The sequence below is a fragment of the Ammodytes marinus genome (assembly GCF_949987685.1).
Source record: "Ammodytes marinus genome assembly, chromosome: 11".
Lineage (NCBI taxonomy): Eukaryota > Metazoa > Chordata > Actinopteri > Uranoscopiformes > Ammodytidae > Ammodytes > Ammodytes marinus.
The window spans coordinates 28,621,396-28,645,903 of record NC_137215.1 but is presented as its reverse complement, the minus strand read 5'-3'; the positions used below and the strand labels follow the sequence as shown (position 1 = coordinate 28,645,903).

Genomic DNA, 24,508 nt, shown 5'->3' with positions numbered 1-24,508 from the left:
CATTACCTGTCTCCTGTTAGGGGACATGTGTCATGATAAAGACATTACCTGTCTCCTGTTAGGGGACATCTGTCATGATAAAGACATTACCTGTCTCCTGTTAGGGGACATGTGTCATGATAAAGACATTACCTGTCTCCTGTTAGGGGACATGTGTCGTGATAAAGACATTACCTGTCTCCTGTTGGGGGACATCTGTCATGATAAAGACATTACCTGTCTCCTGTTAGGGGACATGTGTCATGATAAAGACATTACCTGTCTCCTGTTAGGGGACATGTGTCGTGATAAAGACATTACCTGTCTCCTGTTGGGGGACATCTGTCATGATAAAGACATTACCTGTCTCCTGTTGGGGGACATCTGTCATGATAAAGACATTACCTGTCTCCTGTTGGGGGACATCTGTCATGATAAAGACATTACCTGTCTCCTGTTGGGGGACTGTCCCACAGGTCTGAGTTGAACCCCTTTCTTGATCCTCTGCATCATTTCGTCCACGGCCTGCTGCCTGACATCCAGCTCTGAGAGGATCACACACAACAAGCATGAGACACACCTAGCCTCGAGCGCTAGCTGGCTTTTCCAACACACTTCAGTATTTAGAAGTTCCAATGATAAAACATGTGCTACAACCGCAGTGAGTTCAAAGGCTTGAAATGTAGCTCAATTGATTTGATTGATTTCATAGGAGCATAAATATGACACAGGCCCCCCAGGACCAATCAGTGAAGGTTTTCTTTAGGAGCTTTTAGGAGGGATTTGGCTATAGTCACAGAACAACCAGTTCAGAGCATGTACGTATAGTGTGTGAGGTTACCAAAACTGTTCTTGTTGGACTAGTGTGTATAAACACAAAAGATATTAATTAATTTTTCATCCACATTTTTTTTTAAATGACACAATCCTAAAAGACGCTGAGCGGCATACACAATGAAAGTATTGTCATTAAGATGTCTTTAAAAGTGTTCACGTAATAATCACATTTCTTTCATCCAAAGTGTTCAGAAAGAGACTATTATTCAGGTGTCAGAGTGGAAACTCCTTGCATGGCGCCTATTCAGCCCTGTATGGAAGTCCCAAAAAACACCCTGTGTGTGTTAAAAGCCGTTTAACAAGATGAGGACGCAGTATGGCCTTTTCAATCCACACGGCCACCCCTACCTGCTCCAACAAGTCAAGGCTTCCCTTTTGTTTGCATAAATTAAATAATTCAGCATGTTGACCTAATGGTCCTGTGATAGAGATTTGAATTTTCATTTGTTATACACCACTCGCTACAGCATTTGTCCTTCTACACAAAAGTGACTTTGATTTGCAAAAGGAAACGGTGAAAAGGATCAAATCTGAAAGGCATAAAAATATAATTCAAAAAGCTGTCCTCCTACACTGGCATGCATGAGTCACAGCAGCCTTAAGGAGAATACATGACCAAATGAACATACATCGCACTGGGAGAGAAAAGACACGCTGAATGTTTGAAGAGAGAATGACTGACAGATTATGGACATTAACACAGAATTCCCTTCATCATTTATCAACACAATGAAATGTGATCATTTCCAATTGAACGAGAATGGCCATGTTATTCTCCCCTTATGCAATTAAGACAGGAACAACTCCTCAGTCCCCAAACAACGTTCATAATGTATATTATTAATACATTCATCTGTAAGCAAACAGCTTATTTATCATTTGTTGGAAATTGCCAATCAGGTTTGTTGTTTTTCAGATGGACAGTTATTGGTGTCTGGGTCATGTGACACGGTGAGTTTGGACTGTAAAAAAAAATAAGTCTGTTCTTCTCTAGCTCACTAACCACACTTTGTAAAATGGCTGCTGCTTCTTCATCTATTCTAACATCACATATTGAAGTCCTACTAGTCACTATAGTCAAGTCATTTGTCAAGTCTCTTTCCTCTTTCCTCGTCTTCCCTTAAAAATCTGTGAAGCTAGCTCTGTCCATTCGTTTAGAAGCCAAATAACAATCTCTTTTATTCTACCTATCACATCACTTAGTTTCTGTAGTAAATACCTCACCGTGGTTACCCAACACATAATCAGTCACTGTGAATATTGTTTTTATGTTTAGTTTTACATGTAAGCTAGCTCAGGCCATTCAATGTGCATGCATTTCCAACCTGGTATCACGCCGAGGCGTCACTTCCAGACGCATGGACCGGCGGCTCTATTTCACGCCTTGCCTGACCAGGGCGGCTCTATTACACACGCGCACCTCCCGCCGTCCAAATGAACGGAGGAATAGTCTAAATTAACGGAGGAATAGCACCAACAGGGGCCGACATGTTCTCCCAGGAATAGCACGTACTATCTAGCTGCAGCCCCCTCGGTGGTTAGGGTTAGGGCAAGGGGACAGGGAGAGGTTATAATATAGATAAAACATTGACGGAAAACCGCGGCCGCCATCTTGACTACGGAGGTGCGCGTGTAAAAGAGCCGCCCTGGTCAGGCAAGGCGTGAAATAGAGCCGCCGGTCCATGCGTCTGGAAGTGACGCCCCGGCGTGAGATCGGGTTGGCATTTCATAGTATAGCACTATTTATCTGTCATATGTCTTGTTCATAATGTTTCATATGAAATTATTTCTCTTGTGGAAATAATATGGTTTGTGGTTTGTTTTTATTTTGCTATATTGCTGTACAGCTCTTATGGCATTTTTGTGTGATGTTGGGCTATAATCAATTTTTATTGATTGATTGATTGAAAGTCACAATCACTCCCAAACAGACTGAAAAACATAGATTTTTGTTCTTTGTGTTTTCAGAGGCTATTTTGTGTCTTTAAGAAATAGATCATTACAATCAAACTCCTAAACCACAGAAGCGCTAACAGTGCATTGTAATAATGAAAGAGCAGTTTACTTTACAAAGACCTGCATCGGATTACAAGCCAGTCCTTTTACCATGGTATACACAGGTTGATTCATACTATATGTGTATGTACAGTATAAAAACCCATGTTGTGTATGTGTGGTGTGTACCTGGAGTCTGGCCAGAGTCCTGGGCCACTAGTGGGATGTCACCACTAATGTCTCGTCTCTTTCGGATCAGTGACAACAGAGAACTATAGGGGAAGAAACAAAATGGAGATCAACTTGTGGTTAGTTAGCACAGCTGCTTTGACAGGGTCTCAAAATGTCCCCACTGTGGGACTAATAAAGGTTTTTCTTATCTAATCTTAATTCAAAGGGATTTTCAACTGGATTATATGTCCCTGAACATCCACATTTTGTTTCCTGCTGCAAAAAAAGAGTAAACTGTTCAGTGTCCAGAAAGGTTTTACTGTTCACACTTGTTGGGTGTATTTGTAGGGACCCAGGTGTTGCAATTTGGACATGTGACACATTTGATATTAGCCGGGTTGATTTTTCCATCAAGCAGGGAGGACGGTAAAAGTCATGAAGATAATAGACATAATAGATGAATAGTAATAGATGATAAAGGCAGGCTATTTGACAATAAAATGCTGTAAAGTATACCTGCTATTTTCATTATCTTGAATTCGCCAGAATGCGGGAAACAGTTAGCCTGGAAATCCAGACCTGCCGCTGGCAAATTTAGATTTGCTCAGCCTGTTGGTCTGGACATGAACCATTGAAGCTCATTAAATATGTTGGAAATTTTGGAGCTACCAATCAAATGCTACTATCTGATATGGGCGGGCCACAGTGCTATTTATGGGGCTCTGGGATGACGACAGTGGTGTGGCATGCGCCGTTGAAGTCATGATAGTAAACATCAAAGATGGCTGTGGCTACGTTGTTTGAGTTTGAAACGGCTTTGGCCTCTGAGCAAGCCACGATTTGGAAGACGGCACTCAAATGTTTCATTAGCAAGAAAGATGAATGTTCTGTTTTGCCGACCGACCAAGTCAAAAGTATAATTTACCAGTTAGCCCCGCTGTTCACTAAACAAACTCTTAGTTCTATAGGTGCTAGGGTATAGGCCTATGTTACTACTTTCATCTGAAAAGAATATCCCCACTGCTTTACAAAACAAAGTGCTCACTGCACATGAACATCAACCCCACTGTCTCCACATCAGACCTGAGTGGGTTGGAGGCTGGAGGAGAGGGGGCTGGAAGAGGTGGAGGTGGTGGGGGAGGTGGAGGGGCTGGAGCTGGGGGAGGGTTGGTAGCTGTCTGCAGCTTCTTCTGGAGCTCCTCAACTGAACAGTCAAACAGAACCAGTTACACATCACACACAGTTACACACACACACACACACACAGTAACATCAACAAGGACAGAGCAGGAGTGTATTAGTGCAGACCCTGAAGAACCAATAAAGAGATTCTGATTCTAATTCTGAACTAATGGTCGTCCAGACAAAAGACAGGAAGAGAATCTCATGTTCATACTTTCAATACTTTCTATAAGCAGGCTTGTTGGGATGTTTGCAGCCACAGTGCACCTTCTACAGTGTTGATTGAGCAGCATACAGTGCGTTCTATACTTCTAGATCCAAACATGTGTTGACCTGTATAGCGCAGGTCCTTGATGTCCACCTGAGCCTTGGACCATTGGTGGCTGTACTGGTCCTTCTCCTCCTCCAGGAGCTCCAGTTTAATGGTGAGAGCCTTCAGCTGGCTCTGGTCCTCACTGCTCCCCAGCCTGCTGTCCATCTGCTCCATCTCAACACATACACACTGTATCTCAGCATCAACAAAGACACAGCTGCAAAATGATGTTGTTGTTACACATACACATATATGTACAATGTATGTACTGCATATATTAAGGCTGTGAAATGATAAAAAAAGTTAAATTGCGATACATTTTGGAATGTCCATTTCCATGGACTCCAGGCTGTGATGATGTAGTTAAATGAAATACCATCTGGAATCAACAGAGTCAGAGTCAGAGTCTTTCATTCTGAAATACCAAATGTTTATTTTTTATTTTTTTGGCATTTTTATGCTTTATTGACAGTGCAGAGACAGAGGTGAAATGGGGCAGAGAGGGGAGTGACATGCAGAGAACGACCGCGGGCTGGAATCGAACCCGGGTCCGCTGCTGGCCGAGGCCCATGGGGGGGACGCCCTACCAACTGAGCTAAGGGCGCCCCCAGAAATACCAAATGTTTAATGATTTTTCTGGGGTCTAATTTGTTTGTTATGTGCTGAATTAAGGGGTGTGTCGAAGGTCCAGAAAAAGCAGCATGTGATTAACGCAATTTTAAAATGAATAACTTGTTATGTATGTAAATAGATACACACATTATACATATTCTTCAAAGGGACATTTCCTTCTTAGTCACTTAACGAAAGTGGAATGATATGATACGAAGATGAACATATTGGTACAGTTGTTCTTGAAGGAGTGGCTCCTCTGCACTGTGTTGGCTGTAGCTCCTGTGGTGATGATGATTTTATGATAGTAAACTGGCAGCTTTGGGAAGCTGCCAGTTTACGTTGAGTGATCCGCTCCCCAACCACAGCTCCTTAACCAATGTTTGAATTATTCCTCAAATGAAGGGTATGGCTCACCTCCACCCGGGCCCTGGCACAGAGCAGTGATCCCACTCAACACTAATGCTTTCCCATCAGGGTAGGGAGGGTGCTTGAGGCTACACTGCTGTGTTGATTGTTGATGTTTTACATTTGACCAAAATGCTACAAACCGGTTACAGCTAGTCCAAAACTCGGCAGCAAGAATTCTCACTTAGACCTCCTGTCGTTACCACACCACCCCAGTTCTGAAATCAATGCACTGGCTTCCCATCAATTTCAGGATACAATTCAAAATACTCCTCCTTGTCTATAAGGCTTTGCATGTTATTGCTCCAGACACATTAGCAAACTAATAATCCCCTAGCCCACTGCCCGGCCCCTCAGATCCTCTGAGCAGCGACTGCTAGCTGTTCCTGGCTCCATAGTATAGCACCATTTATATGTCATATGTGCTTTCTCTGTTCTGGATCCCAGGCTGTGGAACTCTCTTCCACTGGGAGCCAGATCAGCACTTGCCTTTGGGTGCTATAAAACACAGGTTGGTGTTGGTGTTGGTGTTGGTGCTTAAATAATGCACAACCTCTTTAGTGGGCTACTCCTGCTGCCTGTATTGCACTGATGTATTTTTCTTTGTTTTGCTTTTGTCTGTTTCTATTGTATTGACACGTGTATTGGACATCATGTGTCCTTGTTAAGCACTTTGTAACCCAGGTTTTGAAAGGTGCTATATAAATAAAACTTTACTTACTTACTTACTGTCATGGCCAATGAGAATTCACCAGGCATTTCCCCCACTATCTAATGAACCAGATCAATAATGATTGTTTTCATGGATGTTAATCAGAGGCATTACAGGAGTAAGAGAGCACAGAAAATGGGTTAAAAATGTAATCATTTTATTTTGACTGAACTAGTTTGTTCTAATGAGTCAAGTAGGACTGAATGACTGTACAAATGGTTTCAGTTGACCGTCACTGTGGAAGTCTGTTATATTACATACTAGAGAGCCTGAGTCTAGATCCTTTAGTTTCTTGTGGGCACATTCTACTATTAATGTTTGCAATAGTCTTTTGAATCGTTTCTTTTAAACAAGACGATAAGAGGGATATTTTAGTCACCCCCTAAGATCAGTTGTTTGATAGGTGCAATAACATTAACAAACAATTGTTTCATAGAAACATGATTCTGACTGAAGTTGTTGTTGTATTTGTTGGCTTGGTGCTCATTTAGCAGTGGCTGTCTGAGCTAGTGAGCGGACATTTTGGCCTGCGAAAGGTTTTGTTCTTCAAAGATTACTTTTATTAGTAATTTTTTATTCAAATTGTATTCAATTCTATCCTATGTATTATTTATGTTTTTGTTAGCCACTATGAAGAGCTTTCATTTATCTTATCTCTTTATTTAAACATTTTTAGTTTAGAAATGATAAGTCCTTATAAGGTATGTACGAGGACACAAATGTGGACGTCCCATAGTGTTGTGTAGTTTTCAAATTGTATTGATTATCCCCCCCCTCCCCTTCTATGTCGATTGTGCCCAGCCCAAAATGAGAGAAGCCCCCTTGTGTGAGAGGTTTGTCCAGTGTGTGCTGTGTCACACACCTGGCTGTGGTGCTGCAGCCTCAGGTCCTCCAGCTCCTGTGTGAGGGCAGACACCTGGCTGAGAGCTTCCTGTAGGGCCGGGCCAGGTGAGGAGCTCTGCATCAAGATGTGACTCTGTCTCTTCAGCTGCTTCTGCTCCAGCAGCATCTGAACCAAAGGAACAACCAGGACATGAGATATATATCAATCAATCAATCAATCAATCAATCAATCAATCAATCAATCAATCAATCAATCAAACTTTATTTATATAGCACTTTTCATACAAGCAAATGTAACACAAAGTGCTTAATACTATACCCCCCCCCCTCTGCAACACACCCACAGATATTCACACATGCAAAAACAATCCCCCCCCCCTCCTACCCATCCATACCCAAAGTGATAACATTGTGACAAATAAGAAATTCATTAAAAACAGGAAGGAAACTGCGCTGAGGAAACACCATCATCAGCGAGAAAACACTAGAGACTATAAACTAAACAACGTAAAATGAAGAGATAAAATAAATAGAAGCTCTTAATAGTGGCTAATAAAAACAAAGATGATACATAGGATAGAATTTAATACAATTAGAATAAAAAATAACTAATAAAAGTAATTATAAAAAGTAAATAAAAGCAGACTGCACATATAAATAAAATAAGCAATAAAAGATAAATAAATACAGTAGGTTGTTTAATTTTAAAGATTAAATAAATAAATAAATAACTTGTTTAATTAAAAAGCCTGACTAAAAAGATAGTCCCCGGCCCTTACAGCCGCCATCCGAAGCATGCCGCTCAGACAGGAAATGCACCCACAAAACACAATCAAATCATACTGACACTGGTTTAACACTATTATCCAGTCAACATTATAACGCAAAACTACATTTCCTAGGACGTGCTACATGTATTAATTTTTATGTATTAATAAGTAGCACATCATAGGTATGTAGCCTGGCACCGCCCGCCAACCTACTTCCGCTCAATTTTAATTTCCCTTCAGTATTCAGTCTGGGTCCGCAGTATATTCACGGGTTTTTCTCCCTTGCAGATTTTTGGCTGTCCATTGAGCGAACAGAGGGAGCGGCTGAGAACAATGACGTTGAGGTTGTGCGCAAGTTTCAGTTTTAGTCAGAAGCCGGTGCATGACATATGTCACGACCAAACGTTATGCAATTGGTTGGCAGATCCAGAGTGGCACTGGGCAGATCCAATAGTTTTAAACTTCAACAGACACCCGCCTTCAAGTGAGTTAACGTTTGTCAATTGAGCGATTCCAGACCTTCTGTATAAATGAAATTAAGTCTGGTAGGACCAGGCTAATAGGTATGCGACTACAGTATACAGTAGCCAAAAGCTATGTTTTTTCCTTTTTTTAAATAAAGAATATTTAGATTTGGCATTATGATCACAGAGTAATGTACTGTAATTGTTAGACTTTTATTGTCCGAGGACAGAAATAGCAAAGACAGTTGTAACAGAATAGTCTAGTTCTAGTCAATGTCTATGACACACATTATACGGTATATACTGTAAGCTCAGAATTTACGACATAAACAAAAGCGTTAATCATGTTTCAAAAATGTAATATGGTTTTAACTAACCCTAACTGTTAGTGCCCTCCATGAGTCCTGGCACAGTTTAAATATTTATAATGCAGGTAAACACAATGTATCCTGATTGCAGTAAAATACCATACAGTCGGCTGTGCAGCCAGAACAGACGGGGCTCATCAAGAGAATGAGAAAACATGCTGATAGTTGGTCATCATTTTTGATTAAATGTTGCAGCCCTGGCATACCAAAATGATGTGCTATATACAGAAATAGATACAATCTATTTAGCATGCTTAGGGAAATAAAGTTATCGTGTTATACAGCTTGTTGTTTTACCGTTTTGAGGAATTTCTCCTAAAATAAAACAAAAACATTCGTAAGGTTTGGAACAAAGAGATAGCCCCCTGCTTCGACATCTGGCTCATAGAGTTCTCTTTATATAACTTTATAATATATATGGAGAAAATTCGTTATGAGATTTCAGGGAAAGCAGAGGTTTTAACAGATATGGCAGCCTTTACCTACATGACACCTGGCCTATAGTTTAAACAATGTAATTGGAAGTCCTTATAAACCTGTAAAGTAGAGTACGCCATGTTAGTTGTTTGTAAAAAAAAAAAAAAAGTTGACTGTAAATAAGACTGTTGACTGGAAGTGGATTTTTATATTTCTTATAGTGTGTCACAATGATTTACATATTTTTTGCCTACATTTCCTGTCTGAGTTGGGCGCTGTGCTGAGTGGAGGCTGCAGCTAGACCGTGGTATAAAACAGAGGGTCAGGCACATTATGGCTATAGGGACCAAACAGCAGAATGAAGGGAGGAAGCTAACTGTGAAGACGCTCACCACTCTGGCAAACTTCTCTGCCTCTGTCCTCAGGTCTGTCTCCAGGTTCAAGGCATCCTGTAATGCCTCAAATTCCTCCACAGCAAACTGAGACACTGGACAAAGAGTTACACATTGGCTCATTTGCGCCTTACACAAGTAAAGTGCAACATAGTCTACACTGTAAAAAAAATCTACGTAACACTTTCTAATGATGTTCATTCATACATCATTCATAAGTCATATATAAGTCATGAGATAATATATATTTGTAGATGATGAATAAGTGCTTTGTTAACATATCACAAATGTGCTGTAGGTCATCTATAAAGCTTTAAGTACATCATAAAATGCTCATCAACAAATCATTGGTAAATTATTAATAAGTAATTTACAAACCTTTCTGCATCGCCCTAATCTAAAGTGTAAACCATTCATCAGGTACTAATGTGTAGTAGGGCTGTCCTTGACAAAAAGTGGAAAAACAGTGGAAATCCTATAGTGCACATTAGGGTTGACCCCAAATAGTCAACTATTCACACTTTGATCGAAGGGGCCTGCTTCAACTGCCAATCTCACAGTCGAAAAGTTGCAAAATGTGAAACAAAGATCATTCTATTCCGGCTATATAGGGGTGCTGAATGTCTGATTTTACATGGAATTGCTTGGATTCTCCTAATTAATCACGATACATCACCTATGGTATAAATATCAGCCTATTATACTGGTAATAAAGATTTAAAACCAACTCAAGATTTTAGCCAATCTCCTTAGACATAAGTTATTATGCCAACCCAAGAAGACAACCTATAATCTTTCAGCCCCATTGTGTGGTTTAGGAAAAATATGTGCCAATGTGGCAATAAGAATATGGATCAATAAGCAGGAAAATAAATATCTTGATTGGACGATTAGTCGACTATAGGCAAGATTCGACCAATAGGACTCGACTATTTACACTTTTAGTCGAGGACAGCCCTACTACACATTAGTACCTGATGAATGGTTTACACTTTAGATTAGGGGGATGCAGAAAGGTTTGTAAATAACTTATTAATATTATAACAATGATTATAATTGAGTATTTCCTGATTTACTAAAAGCTTTATAGATGAATTACAACACATATGTGATACGTTAACAAAGCACTTATAATCATCTACAAATATATATAGCTGTTTTGTAAATCATTAGTTCATCATTATCTAATGACTTATATATGAGCTATATGAATTTATAAATTAACATTATTATAAAGTGTTGCCGTTTTTTTATGTTAGATTATAAGTGATTACAGAATTTTCTAAAAATGAAGAGCACATGAACCATTTGCACCCCACATGTACCTCTGTTATATTTCCCAAGGATCTTCCTCTGCCTCACTGTCTCAGCGATCATAGCGGTGTTGTTGTCTTTCTCCCTCAGTAGCTGCAAAGAGACGAAGAGAGAAATAGTACACAGATACGGTCATACGGAATACAAATACAGTTTGTTTTTATATTTCACATTCATATCTGACATGTCAAAAGGAAGATGAAACAGAAGGGTTTTTTAATGTGCGTGTCCACAGCGTCTCCTCCTCCCATATTAACTTAAGATCTCTTAGTTATCAATCATTTGGCAGCTGCCCTCCACATACATTTACTAGGAGTAAAAATGAGCAACAAACTTGTCAACGTACTTCTTCTCTGGTTTCACTCAGTTGTTCTCTTGCTGTCTCCAGATCAGTGACTGCTTGATTTTTCTCCTTCAGAGTTAATTCCAACTGACTTTGTAGCTCTGAAACAAAGAAGGCCAAAGCAGTGTTCAGACAGTGTTCTTTCTTACACACACATCATATTGAGTGTATTTTCACATGGCTTTATGAGTGGTTTACGCTATAGCCAATGTTAGTGGGACTGGCCTTTATCTAATGTTGAGATTTTTTTTATATCACAGTAATTGAATATCAGATGCCAACATACACAGCATGTGCTGAGGGACAAGACTTTGGTTGTGTTTAGATTTGTCCTGCGCTCTGAATCGCATACTCTTTCTTTTTTCTATTCTACATACTACATCCAACTATAAAAAGAATATAGTTAGGATGCAGTATGCCACAATTGGGACATACTTTTACTTATTTGTTTCATCATAACGTTGGGCCTTGATCTTGCCTCATGCTTTTATATCCGTCGCATCCCCGTTTCTTTTCATATGGGGGCTCCGTTGATGTGACGTCACTTCAGGTTCGCACTGGATTATGGGTCAGAATCGGCCAAATAGGATGCTGTTTTCAACACTAAAAATCTTGGCCGGATGTAGTAGACATCCGGGTCTTTCTAACCATCCTAAATCTGGCCACAAGTATCGGGATATACCAACCCAAATAATTTTTCTACCATACTAAATAGTAGAAAGTATGTGATTCGGAACGCAGGGCTAGTCTATTGAAGAATACACTGCATTAGCCTTTTTTTGGGGGGGGGGGTATGTTTTTTTTTGTCACAAAAACGCTTAATGGACGTGACAAAAATAAATAGAATGCGTATGAACATTCTGGGTAATAAAAGTAACAGCCATATGTACTGGTATTTTTTTTAAAGAAGTGATGTCAGTCATTTGCTTCATGTTTTAACTTCATACAGTTTGGGATATTTCAGTCAAATATACAGTAGCTGAGAAACACTTTTGTTCAGAAGTATTTGAAATGACTCGGATTATTACAAACCAAATTCTGTTAATACAAAGCAGCTCACAGCAGGACCAGACTAAGACATTTAGGAGGGTACTTAAGAAGAGAAAGGGCGCTGACAACTAAAACTATTTAGGGGAGAGAGACAGACAGAGAGAGAGAGTGAGAGATAGACAGAGAAAGAGAGAGAGAGACAGAGAGAGAGATGGAATGCCCTTTGTTAAGTAGGACAAGTATTTTGATGGATAAAATTATCACATAAAAATGGAAAAAGTCTGAGGAGCTTTGACAATGGCAGGACCTTCTTTGAACCTCAACAGTAAAATGCTCAGCTTAGAAGTTAAACAGATGTTCTTTAAATATATTCAGTATAAACCTTTATATGGCAGAAGTATAATAAACACATTTAGAGTGGACATATGTTCCCGTGTTCCCTGACAGGAAGTGCATCACTCCATTAATATGCAATTATACACTTTCAAACATAATGAGCCCCATAATCTTTAAAGCTATTTCTGTATTCATCCTCTTTTGCATGTGAGCATATCATTTGTCAAATGACATGGTTATCTTTTGAATGCCAAAAGCCTTGAACAACAAGATGAGGAAAGCATGATGGAGTAGTATGAATCCATTATCACCCGCGGTATAATCACTGCTTTACTAAACGGAACTAACTGTGACATTTAACAGGGACAGCCAGAGGAGAAGCAAAGTATAGTTCACTAGTTCTGTGCTTTAGACACATAGAGCATGCTGGTCATAGTAACTTACTTTATGCATATATGTAATGCAGGTTAGCAGTTGAAAAACAAGTAGTTAACATTGTTATGGCCCACAATATGTCCCTTCAACCTGTTGCATATACAGCTTGTACTTTGACTAACTGATGCCACTTTAAAAGGTGGAGTCAGCGATTCTAGAGAATGCTTGTTAAATATGTGAAAAAACTAAAAAAAAAGTTTTTAGTTTGTGTTTTTGATATTAACATCATATTAAGCAAATGTAAGTTATCTTACAACAAAGGAATACAATGTTTTGGTCTAGATAGTTAATAGCCTAATAATTAAATCAGATCATCTGGGAGATAATCAGAGGCTAACTGATCACATCACATTCACGTCCCTGCACAGTGTTTATTGAGTTTATTTTAAAACATTTGGAAATGGGGCTGCCCTCAGTTTCCCATGCACTGTGTATAGTCTATAGCCTATTTCAGCCTTGTCTGTGGAAATAAAGATAGCTGGACAAGAGTTCTTCTGCTTCGTTCCTCTCACTGCATTTAAATGCATTCACTATATTACAGAGAAATATGTCTCGTTAAAGAAAAAGAGCTCCAAGCCCAACCCAGAGGACCCTGCATAATATTTTATTTTAAATAAATATTTTTATGGAAAATCCATGTGTCTTTCTTCAATAGCTTCTAATTCATCCGACCTAGTGTCTCCAAAATATTTGTTCACACAAAATTCCTCAGATTTAGCCTATATTTTCCTCTGAAAGTGCACCAGATTCATGCATTTCAATTCAAAAAGGTTAAAAAAAAATCTCCTGTGGGGGCATACCCCTGGACCCCCCTAGGAGGGTCAGGATCTCTGCTGGCTACTAATTTCACCCAGCAGGACTTGGAGGCACTAGCGAAAAAACACTGGGTGGGTGAATGACATTTAACAATAGTCAATAATTTGGGCAAGTCTTTCTGCCCTATCTCTCTCACTCCATTGCACACTCAGTCACTACTATCCACGCTTAAAGGAAGCAGGATTAAACCACTGGATAAAGATGTTCAAATGTACTTTAAAAAAGCTAAACAAAAACATACTTCGACAAAGATGTTAAAATGTTTAAAGAGATGTGTTTAAAAACGCACAAAGATGTTTAGAATGTTTCAAAAATATGTTTAAAATTTGTAAAATAATTATAAGATCTTTCAAAACACTCAGGGATTTTGAAAAAAAAAGTTGGGGGGGGGGGGGGGGGGCTCCGCTGAAATTTGTTCTCTGAGGGGTGGCTCACACTTTGAAAACCCCTGATTTAGAGCATTTTCAAGAAGTAATGTAGAGATGAAGATTTAAGAAAAATCCAGACTGGTCTCTTAATTTTTTCCGGGGCTGTATTTATACTTTATACTTATCTTATCCTTTTATTCTTATTGCACTGTGCATGTATTTTTTTGATTCCTCTGTATGTCTGGAAGGCAGATATTGCAGATATTGAGAATAAAGTTGAGTTGAGTTGAGTTGAGTTGACTTGTACCTTGGATGTTGTTCTGGCACAGTGTGGAGCTGCAGACGTCGGTGGTGTCTTCCTCCTGGTCCAGGCTGATCTCAGTCAGGGTTTGAGGGCCCAGCTGGGACAGCAGCAGCATGCTCTGCCTCTTCAGACACACGTTCTGACGCTGCAGCTAGTGGGCCAGCACAGACAGACAGAACACATGCATACACACACACACCTGGATGTCAATGTCAGTGACAAACTGTTTAGAGGTGCTACAGGTCGTACTATACACCCCCTGCGTACCAATACCCACACTTCCCTACTATTTAGTATGCTGACTGACTTTTAGCTAGTATTGAATTAATAGTATTGATTGTATATATATTCAATATATCCTTTTTAAATAAATGTATGTCTTGAAATAACATTGACATATGAAATTAATATACAATTTATGAAATCGAAAAGGGAGGCTGGATTGATTTACACAATGACTTACGTAAGATTTAGAAGAGCCTAGTGCTGTCTTACCTTTAACATCTATAGGAAATGTGATACAAACCAGCGGTAAGACTAAACTTTAAAAAAATGGAAACTAATTCGACAGATAATTTGCTCAACAGTAGATGCAGTCATTCCAAACCACTGCCATGACAATAACAAGTGTTAATAGTTTCATTTAGAGAATGAATACACATCACCACACCTCAATAGGAGATGACACGGTGCATCCACACAAACCTCTAAATGCACAGTCTGTGGCATATTCAGCACGTATTTCCTACCAGATGACACCAATCCAATAAAAACTAAAATTCATTTTTCAAATCTGCATAGAGCGACAGGTCTGCTTTGTATTAAGCCGGTGGAAAACAGGCAAAGAAATAAGGGAGCCGAGAGACAGTCGGGCCAAATGAGATGTTGTTGATTTCCCTCTTTTCGTTGGCCCTACAATCAGTCATAATGGCAGGACGCATGCAAAAGCAATGATAAGGTGTGAATCATTAGAGGAAGCACACGCAGAAAAGAGGCAGTAAATATCTCTCCTTTTAGATGTAATCACAGTTTTTTGATGTGACATGTACTTGAATCTTGCATTTCTGTGCACTGGGTTTTTCTGTGTGATTATCAGTTCTCACACTTATAGTCTTATGTGCTGTCTTTTTCTCTGAAAATGCTTTGCAAATTCTACATGAAGCATTGAATACATACTAAACTGCCAAAATGGCCAATCCCTTTCTAAAGGTTCAATCATCAGTGCGTCCATATGCATCAATTAGGAGACACCATCACTAAGTAAAAGATGAATGAAGGAGATGGATGCCAATTATGCATGTTTCCTCATGTGGTGTGAAGGTAGGATAGAGGCAGTAAGAAGAGAGATGGAAAAGGCCAGCCATGAAAGAAACATGTATTAATGGTATCCAGGGGGGGAGCAGATTGCTGCAATTCCATCTTTTGACGATTGCCCTTCACATAGCATCTTTTTCTCTGGAAAGCAATCAACAAAACAAAGCATGGAATCGCATTCTTTTGATAATAATCTACAATTTTCTGAGAGATGAACGTATGAAATTACATACTAACGTAGAACCCAAGGCTGACACAGCATCGGGGGCTAGCATTCTCCGGGGGTTAAATTATTAAAGTCACAGCCCCTCCATCTTAACTTTGATCAAAACAGCGACACAAAAAAAATTACGCATCAAAACCACATTTTGATAGTTGTAAATTGCTTACACCCTCCTTGCTGCTCTTTACTTCAGAATGTTGAGGAGTTGAGGGTTTTTCTCTGGACTTTAGCTTGTTTCAGAGTGGCCTTGGAAATATTTGGTTCAAAGAAATGAATACAGAGTTCAATCTGTCCGTCCTCTGGCAAACACCTCATCGTGCAATCTGGGTTTGATTGAAATGTAAATGAGTGATAAACTGATTGTTAGGAATTGAGTGGAGTAATCGTGATTTAACAATATTAATGAAATGCTATCGAAAGGTCAACACTGTTCAAAAAGGTGATGCCACTTATTCCGACCATTTTCTATTCACAGTACGTATGGATTCATGATGAATGGATGTGTTGCTTTTAAGGAATAGTTCAACAATTTTTATTGTTAGCTTGGACGCCCTACCAACTGAGCTAAGGGCGCCCCCCGTGTTTTTTAACATAGAAATGGGCAAAGGTCTCTCATCCAGGTTAGCTTAGCTCAAACACTGGTAGTCATGGGGAGTAAGCTCCCAACAAGCTCCTGTGTGCTTGTCAGGACTTGTTTATTTACCAAGTCATGTTGTGCTATATATTTTTTCCATGTTATGTCACTTAAAAATGAAACACATACTGGAAGGAAACTAGGAAGTGCCCGTGACGGTAATGTATGTCAGTGATTCTTGAGAACCGGGACAAAAGACTGGGAAAAAAGGTAACTGCTGTTATCTTTAAAAATAAAAATATTTAAAATTGTAGATGTTATTAGGGATTAAGAATAGAATGTCTGGGGAGTTATCTACTCAATCTCCCATAGGGTCTAAATTGAAATTGCTCAGTGAACTTCCACACCTGTCGGGTCAAATTTACAAGTATCTCATTGATGGTTTTAAGGGCACTACCTTGGGTCTAAAAGCTGTGTGGGAGAAAGATTTAGGGGTACTGTTTGATGATGAGGAATGGAATAGATTAGTGAAGGAGATGTTGAACCCAATGAGAGATGCAAGGTCTAAACTTATTCAATTTAAAATACTAAACAGACTCTATTGGACACCGGTGAGAAAGCATAGGGCGGGTTTGAGTCTTTCGGATCTCTGCTGGCGATGCCAGGCTGAACGAGGCGATGTTGTCCACATGTTTTTGAATTGCTCCAGCCTTGCCACCTATTGGCAGAGGGTTATGCAAAAGATCACTGACAGTCTAGGTGTGAATGTGGACCTCACTCCTGCTCTATGCCTCCTGAACAGTCTAAAAGGACACGAGAGAATAAGCCTGAAAAAGGCCCAGTGGCTAAAGGTTGCAATTACTACAGCTAAAAGGGTGATATTGAGGCACTGGGCAGGGGGTAACAACCCTTCTTTCTCTGAATGGTTCACGGCCTTATCCGAAACTGCCTCTTACGAGCGACTAATATACAAAATAAATGGGAAAATTGACATATATACAGAAGTCTGGGAACCATTTCTATCACAGGTCAGGGAAATTTGAGTAACGAGAAACCTGATGTACATTATATTTTAAAATAACCTACAGTGCACCATGTTCGACTGGCGGGTGGGATGGGGAGGGAATTATAGGGGGGGAGAAAATAGTTTTCTTCTAGGTAAAGTGTTTACCATGTATGTTATACGTATGTTGTCAGCGTGTTTGGGTCTGAATGAATGAATACAACATGTTTATGTGCAATGCACTGATATTGCTCTGATTATTTTCTTATTTTCTCATTTGCTCATTTAATTGAAGGTAGACTTGCATTTTTATTTTATTTTATCAACACATGATGGTGTTGTGTTTTTTAGGCTGAGGTTTTCGTTCTTTGTTAAACAAAATGTAAAACACTGTTGATTAATGCCTGATCGCCTATGAAGGAAACAATAAAAAATCATAATTGAAAAAAAGAATAGAATGTCTGGAGCACAATTATCCCCTTAAATTTTATTTGATTATTATGTCAAATTTATGACACTTGTTATCTTCTCATGACGTCAAAAACAGTGTCCACAGAGAAGATTTCAATCTTTCATATGCAATAAAACCTATTAAAAATGTACTTTAATGATTAAAAAGAGCTTTTTTCATCAAAGGCAACACTAAATAATATCTCATATCAATAAGAAAAAAAAAATTCTACAACACATTCATGTCTTATAAGGTTTCTAAGTGGGGGGACATTTTTTGTCACCACCGTCAGACATTTCATTAAAATGTAATAAAATCAGGCAATATGAGGGGCAGCTGTCTCTGTGAAGGACCTATTGTCACAAGATATCTGTGCAGAATACCACTGTATCCCATTACAGAGACCGCATCCTTGGAAGGACGCGGTCTACGCGGTCTATGAAGGCTATAGCCTCTGAAGGCCGATTCGAAGGCCGAACGAGCGTTGTTAAACGAGACGGTCTCCGCAGGTCTCCTTTTACGAGCATTTCCGGTTTGCGTAACAAGCCGTTACCTTGCGTGACGACTCGCCGCTCCTGTGCTGCCTAGCAACCCTGATTGCTGCCAACGGAAACAGCCTTGTCAACGGAGGAAAAAAGAAAAAGAAGTTGCCTACCAGACGAAAAGAAAAAAAAGTTAAGAAGATTGAGCAACACGTTGCTGTTTTGTTATTTTTTATTTTATTTTATGCCATCTCTGGAAAAAAACGCAATGAATCTTGGGATATGTTGGGCCGCGAAGGATCCATCTGTTGCAGCCTTCAAAACCGTGAAACGAAGGCTGCATTTCTCGGCCGCATATGAAGGAGCCTTGCAAATCGTTGCAAATGGAACAAGCCTTTGCGCGCCGCTATGACGCAATCGGTCTTCAAATGCAGCCTAAGTAGGCTGCAACCCCTGAATTGGGATCCAGCATACGTTAGAGTCAGACAGGCTCTGATTAGTGTTGTAGTTTTAGAATATTTTACATTACAAATCTTGAAAGTCCTGCGTCACAACCATGATACGTCAACACCGACTTAGAATTTCTGAAGAAGTTATATGAAATGTTTCGATAATTTAATTTTCCTGAAGTAGTTCATACTAGCACCTATCATCAACAGAAAAACCAAACTGCTACTAGAAAAACTCTTTTTGTTCTGTTTAAGAAACGTTAAATATGTCAACACCGTCAGATATCAAAAACATGTATATTCATATACATTTTTTAAATATTTTTTGTGGCCTCTATCAGTTTTGGTGAATATTTGTGATCACTATATATCTCATGGATCTAGCATAAAATGAGGGACCATTTATTTGTGTTTTTTGGTGTCTGACGTAGTTCACACAAAATAAGGAATGACAAGCTAAAAAGCCCATGTTAAAAAGGAGAAGCAAGGTAAAAAGTCCATTTTGATAAAAAGGACAAAAGCTGGGAGGTTGTGTCAAACCTTAGCTCAGTAGCTTAGTATATGTTGGATACATACATGTAATTTAATTTGCCTAAACATAGGGTTTGTATTTTTTCAACATTGCACCCTGTTTTGTCCCACTTCTCAAGAATCACTGATATATTTGATTCGAAAAAGGACCTTATGTGTACAAATATAGAGCGAAACCATAACCTGACACATAAACAAGTCCCAACAAGCACAAAGTTGCATTAAGTGATGTTGTAAAGTATATGCTTTGACCTGCTCCCCATGACGACCAGAGATAAGCTAACCTGGATTTTATTCTTATTTTTAAATTATTTTTTATCAACCATTATTTTACCAGAAATATTCCCATTGAGATTGAAAATCTCTTTTCCAGCGGAGTCCTGGCCAAGAAGGCAGCATAAGAAACATAAAAGTTTCACATTTAAAATAAAATACAAGACACAAAACACAATAAAGCATGAATTCCATTGTCAGCAAGTCAGTGCTCAGTAACCAGACATGTACAGTTTGTGGTTACATAGTCCTTAATCCTACTTTTGTAATAGTTCATGGTGATTTGGGATTCCAGTTGAAGGTGTTCCTGTAGCTTACACCATGATGAGGGTGCAAAAGATTTAAAGGTACTTTCACCAAACGTAGTGCAGCTCTTTGTACATAATAAAACTGCTAGACCGAGTGATAAGAGTACCGTTTGTTCTAGGAGCCAGTAGAGAACACAAATAAGGACGCAGTTTGTGTAAAATTGCCTTATAAAGAAACATATATTCTATGGGTGTATACTGGTGCGGATGGGAGCCAGAGTCAGAGTCAGAGAAATCATAATGCTGCATGGTACACAGAATCTAGCATTTTCAGAGACGATGAATTGGCATATATTCAATATCACAATAGTCGATAATGGATAAAAGAACTGCTTGACAATTTTCTTCCTGGCACCGAAAGAAAAACAAAAAACCCAGTTTCATCCTTAATTTTTTAGTAAGGCACTCAATGTTGGATGAGCAACCTTTGCCCATTTCTACATCAAGCACGCATGCACAGTAACAGGAACGGTCTCTGTCGCCTTTTTCTTAAGCCGGAGAGTGAGACAAATAGCTGAAAATGAAAAATGTTGAACTATTCCTTTGACTGAATGGTTGATGTATGGACAACATGTTCTAGGAAATGACTGATCAAGGACTATTGGTCCCTGTGTGCTCTGCATAGTGAGTGCTCACACATTCTGCTATATTAGCAGGGAAGCCAAAGGGACTGTCTAGTAATGGACACTGTTTTAGATCTAGAAGAGACCAATGACATCAAATGAGACTTCAAAATGGAGTAGTCACTACATTAGCATCAAGCAGGCTTTTAGCCAGTATATTCTTAAGAACAAAGAGATTACCGCCTGCTGTCAGAACAGGACTATGCTAGATTAATGCTGCCTCTTAGCAGCCCTGTACAGTGGACAGAGCCTGATACATTATGTATTTTCTTGCACTGAGTCAGTACTAAACATAATTTTACACCAAGTTATCTCTCTGCTACATTTCAAGGCAATTCATGACAATTCATTACATTTGACTCTGCGTTATAAATCACCAAATATTTAAATTTATATACACTGCCTGGCCAAAAAAAAGTCACACACTCAGATATCTTGTTGGACCGTCTTTAGCTTTGATTACATCCCATATTCACCGTAACACATTTTGTTAAGGTTTATTTGGCACATAAGGTTGCTGAAGCTAGACCTGACCAACTGAAGCAACCCCAGATCCTACTGTACACTGCCACACAGGCTTGTACAGTAGGCACTAGGCATGATGGGAGCATCACTTCATCCACCTCTCTTCTTACCCTGATGCACCCATCACTCTGGAACAGGGTCAATCTGGTCTCATCAGACCACACAACCTTTTTCCACTGCTCCAGAGTCCAATCTTTATGCTCCCTGGAAAATTGAAGCATTTTATCCTGATAAGCCCCACTGATAAGTGGTTTTCTTAAGGCTACACATCTGCATAGTCCATATCCCTTATGTTCTCTTCGCATTGTGTGTGTGGAAATGCTCTTACTTTCACGATTAAAAATAGCTGGGAGTTCTACTGTCGATATTTTAAATTTAAATATATTTTCCCGACCACATTTCTTCCTCAAAGATGACGGTTCACCACTATCTATCCAGGTTTTAATAATGCGTTGGACAGTTCTTAACACGATTTTAGTAGTTTCATCTTCTCCTGAGTAGTTTTCTTTGTTTTATGAAGGCCAATAATTTCAACCCTCTGAAACAGAGTTACATATTTTCCAAAACCACAGCACGTCTTCTGACATGGTTGTTTAAGAAATAAGAAGCTATTTACAGCATCAGTTTGGGTTAAATAACTTGTTGCCAACTGAAACATATTAATCACTGTAGTTTTTGACCGATGGAGGGCTCTTGCCTATTTGTCTAGTAAAATCCAGTTGCCGATTTTTGTTTTGGCCGGGCAGCGTATTTATATAGTTCATAACATTGGATTTGATTTGATTCAATTCAAACAATGTCAATGTCAATTTTATTGTAAAGTGTCTTTGACTACCTTGGAAGGCGCTATATAAAATCAATGTATTATTATTATTTGTAATATTATTATTAGTGGAGAACGGGGTAATTTGTCACACGGGTTGGTTGTCACAATCGTTATATCTCGGAACTGTCTGTGAAATTTTGGTATGTAAATATCCAGAATTGAGATCAGAGGTCACCTACATAGTCTTCCTTGGAGTTAGACTGCTGTTTGAGGTGAGACGACTGTTTGTGTTTTTCATGTCAAATTGAAAATATTTAGCTCCTCAGTATTTTTCTTCTAGGCTTTTACACAATGGGTTTATAACAAAACACTTGTTACCCATACAAAGTGTGAAGGGTAAACTATAGTTTAGATTGTGGTTAGCAAGCTAATTAGTTGTCAGATGGTTGTTGGCCTTGATGCTAGCAAGAAATTCAAGTTGGGGTTGGTCGTCACATTTTTTGGGGGGTTGGTTGTCACATGTTATCTCAAGGCTGCAGCCAGAAAAGGAACCCAATAACGAAAGAAATTGTCAAGCTGTATCCTCACTGACACCCCAGAGAAGGAAAGGATAGAGCAGGAAAAGGCAGCTAGCATGCAAAAGAAAAAAGGGCAACAAAATCAAAACAACCCAGTGCATCCCAAACTAGACCAGCTGCCAAGGCTACAGTAAGTTATGTAGGCCTATTTGTCAACATGACAATGCAATTAAACTTTCAAATTTAGTTCAACTTTCTTGCCTTCTTTTTAAGATTATTCCCATTAAGATAACATTGTGACAAACAACCCCATAGTGTTTGACAACCGACCCCTTGATGGGGTTGGTTGTCACAATGTCTAAGGGTGTCTTTGATGATTAATTTCTTCTTTATTACAATAAGATAGAAAAAGTGAGGGGTACACATTTCAAGCCAACACCTTAACCTTCAATTTAATGTAGGAATGACTATTGAAAGATGTTTAGGTGATGAGCAATTCTCATTAGAGTAAAAAGTGTGCCTACTTACCCCGTTCTCCCCTATTAGTAGTAGATGTAGAAGTATTATTACATAGATATGTATTGTGTTAAGCAATTACAACAACACAAAGATCTAGCATAATTAAAATGTAATATTTTGGTACTGTTGTATAAATATATTACTGATAACACACACATTGCTAGTGTCATGTTTGAGGCAGAATAGAGGTGAAGAGGCAGGCAGTGAACACAGGATGGAGAGAGAAAGCAACAGAAGGGATGTGGTGTGCAGTGACTGACATGGTTAAAGCTATTGTTATCACATGTTGACTCTCTCAGCATCCTAAAATGCACATATTAGGATCAAGGAAATCAAAATATATGTGCTTTCGGTCCACAGTATATCTAGAACCCTGCCTATGTCCACGGATGCAATATATTATTATGTTTAAAAGTGAAAAACAAACGACAGTCCTGACATTTGTTTTTTGAAGTGAAGCTTTTTAAACAATTTCTCCAAAATTTTAAAATGAATCAAAGGAACGAGCATTATCACAGCATGAGGAAACAGTATAAATATCAGCAGCCAAGCTAAGTAATCTAGTTAGCCAGTATGGATCAACAACCCAGTGGACTTAACCCAGAAACCTTATGCTAACTCGAGGGGCAGAACAAATCGTACCTACCACTCCTGTAAGATGAGGATGAAACACACCCCAAAGGACAGAGGATCACAGAGAAGGCTGAGAAATGGTAAGAAAAAAAGGCCAAAAAAAGTTCGACCTTCACCATAATTCTACCTCAGCCTTCCATTTGCCCAAAATCTGGCCCAACCAGATGGACCGTTAAGGGGCTTTTGTCCAGAAAATTGAATGAGAAATGATTACAGGGATAAGCTCAACACCATGCGGGCTGCAAAATCACTATGTGCCAGCCTCTACCACCCTCAATCACAACTCACATTTTCAGCAAAGACTCCCAAAAAAGTGTGCCCCGAATCAAAAGAATCCAGTGCAATTTAGACACTAAGATAGACAGCAGCCCAACCCTGAGGACGATAGAGTGCATCTGATTGCCATATACAAATTGAATGTGTTTAAATCACGCCAACTGGAAAGCAGTGACTAGAGAGGAATAGACATCTTAAACAGCAGGTTTGATGCTGTGCTGTAGTATTTACTTTAGCCAAACGTGTTCTAAATAAACAAATCCTACAAATACTGATTACATTATTCCTCTATTTTTTTAATATGAATGAATGACTGAATACATTTATTTTAGACATATCAAAATAATGTAAAAATATAGGTTTAATAGTAAGATATTCTTTGTATTTGCGTAGAGATGAAGGTTACCTTAGAGGCCAGGGCTTCAGCACTCCCTCTACACATCCTCTCAATCTCCAGGTTCTCCTGAATGGCACTGACCTCTTCAATCACCATCTGAGAAACTATGGGGAACAAAAATGAAATACAAATAAAATGATCAACAATAATGCATGTGTTTTATGATTTGGTAAGAAGAACTCAAAGTATTTTAGCCTCTGTACACTACATGATGTGGGGAAGTTCCAGAAGATGGTTGACAATCACTAGAGGTTTGTAAAGAGAAACCCGTGAT

At 39.1% G+C, this 24,508-nt stretch overlaps 1 protein-coding gene across 1 annotated transcript in view; it reads right to left on the bottom strand.

Annotated features, from left to right (window-relative positions):
- shtn1 (shootin 1) overlaps positions 1–24,508 on the bottom strand; it is a gene marked incomplete at its 5' end in the record, with an annotated part of 42,181 nt that overhangs the window by 6,068 nt on the left and 11,605 nt on the right. The window contains 10 exons of the mRNA XM_080037086.1: positions 427–524; positions 3,001–3,083; positions 4,066–4,186; positions 4,498–4,651; positions 7,072–7,218; positions 9,464–9,558; positions 10,789–10,870; positions 11,124–11,221; positions 14,373–14,520; positions 24,244–24,338. Of these exons, the coding sequence (XP_079893212.1) occupies positions 427–524; positions 3,001–3,083; positions 4,066–4,186; positions 4,498–4,651; positions 7,072–7,218; positions 9,464–9,558; positions 10,789–10,870; positions 11,124–11,221; positions 14,373–14,520; positions 24,244–24,338 (1,121 nt within the window). The remainder of the gene's footprint in view (positions 1–426; positions 525–3,000; positions 3,084–4,065; positions 4,187–4,497; positions 4,652–7,071; positions 7,219–9,463; positions 9,559–10,788; positions 10,871–11,123; positions 11,222–14,372; positions 14,521–24,243; positions 24,339–24,508) is intronic.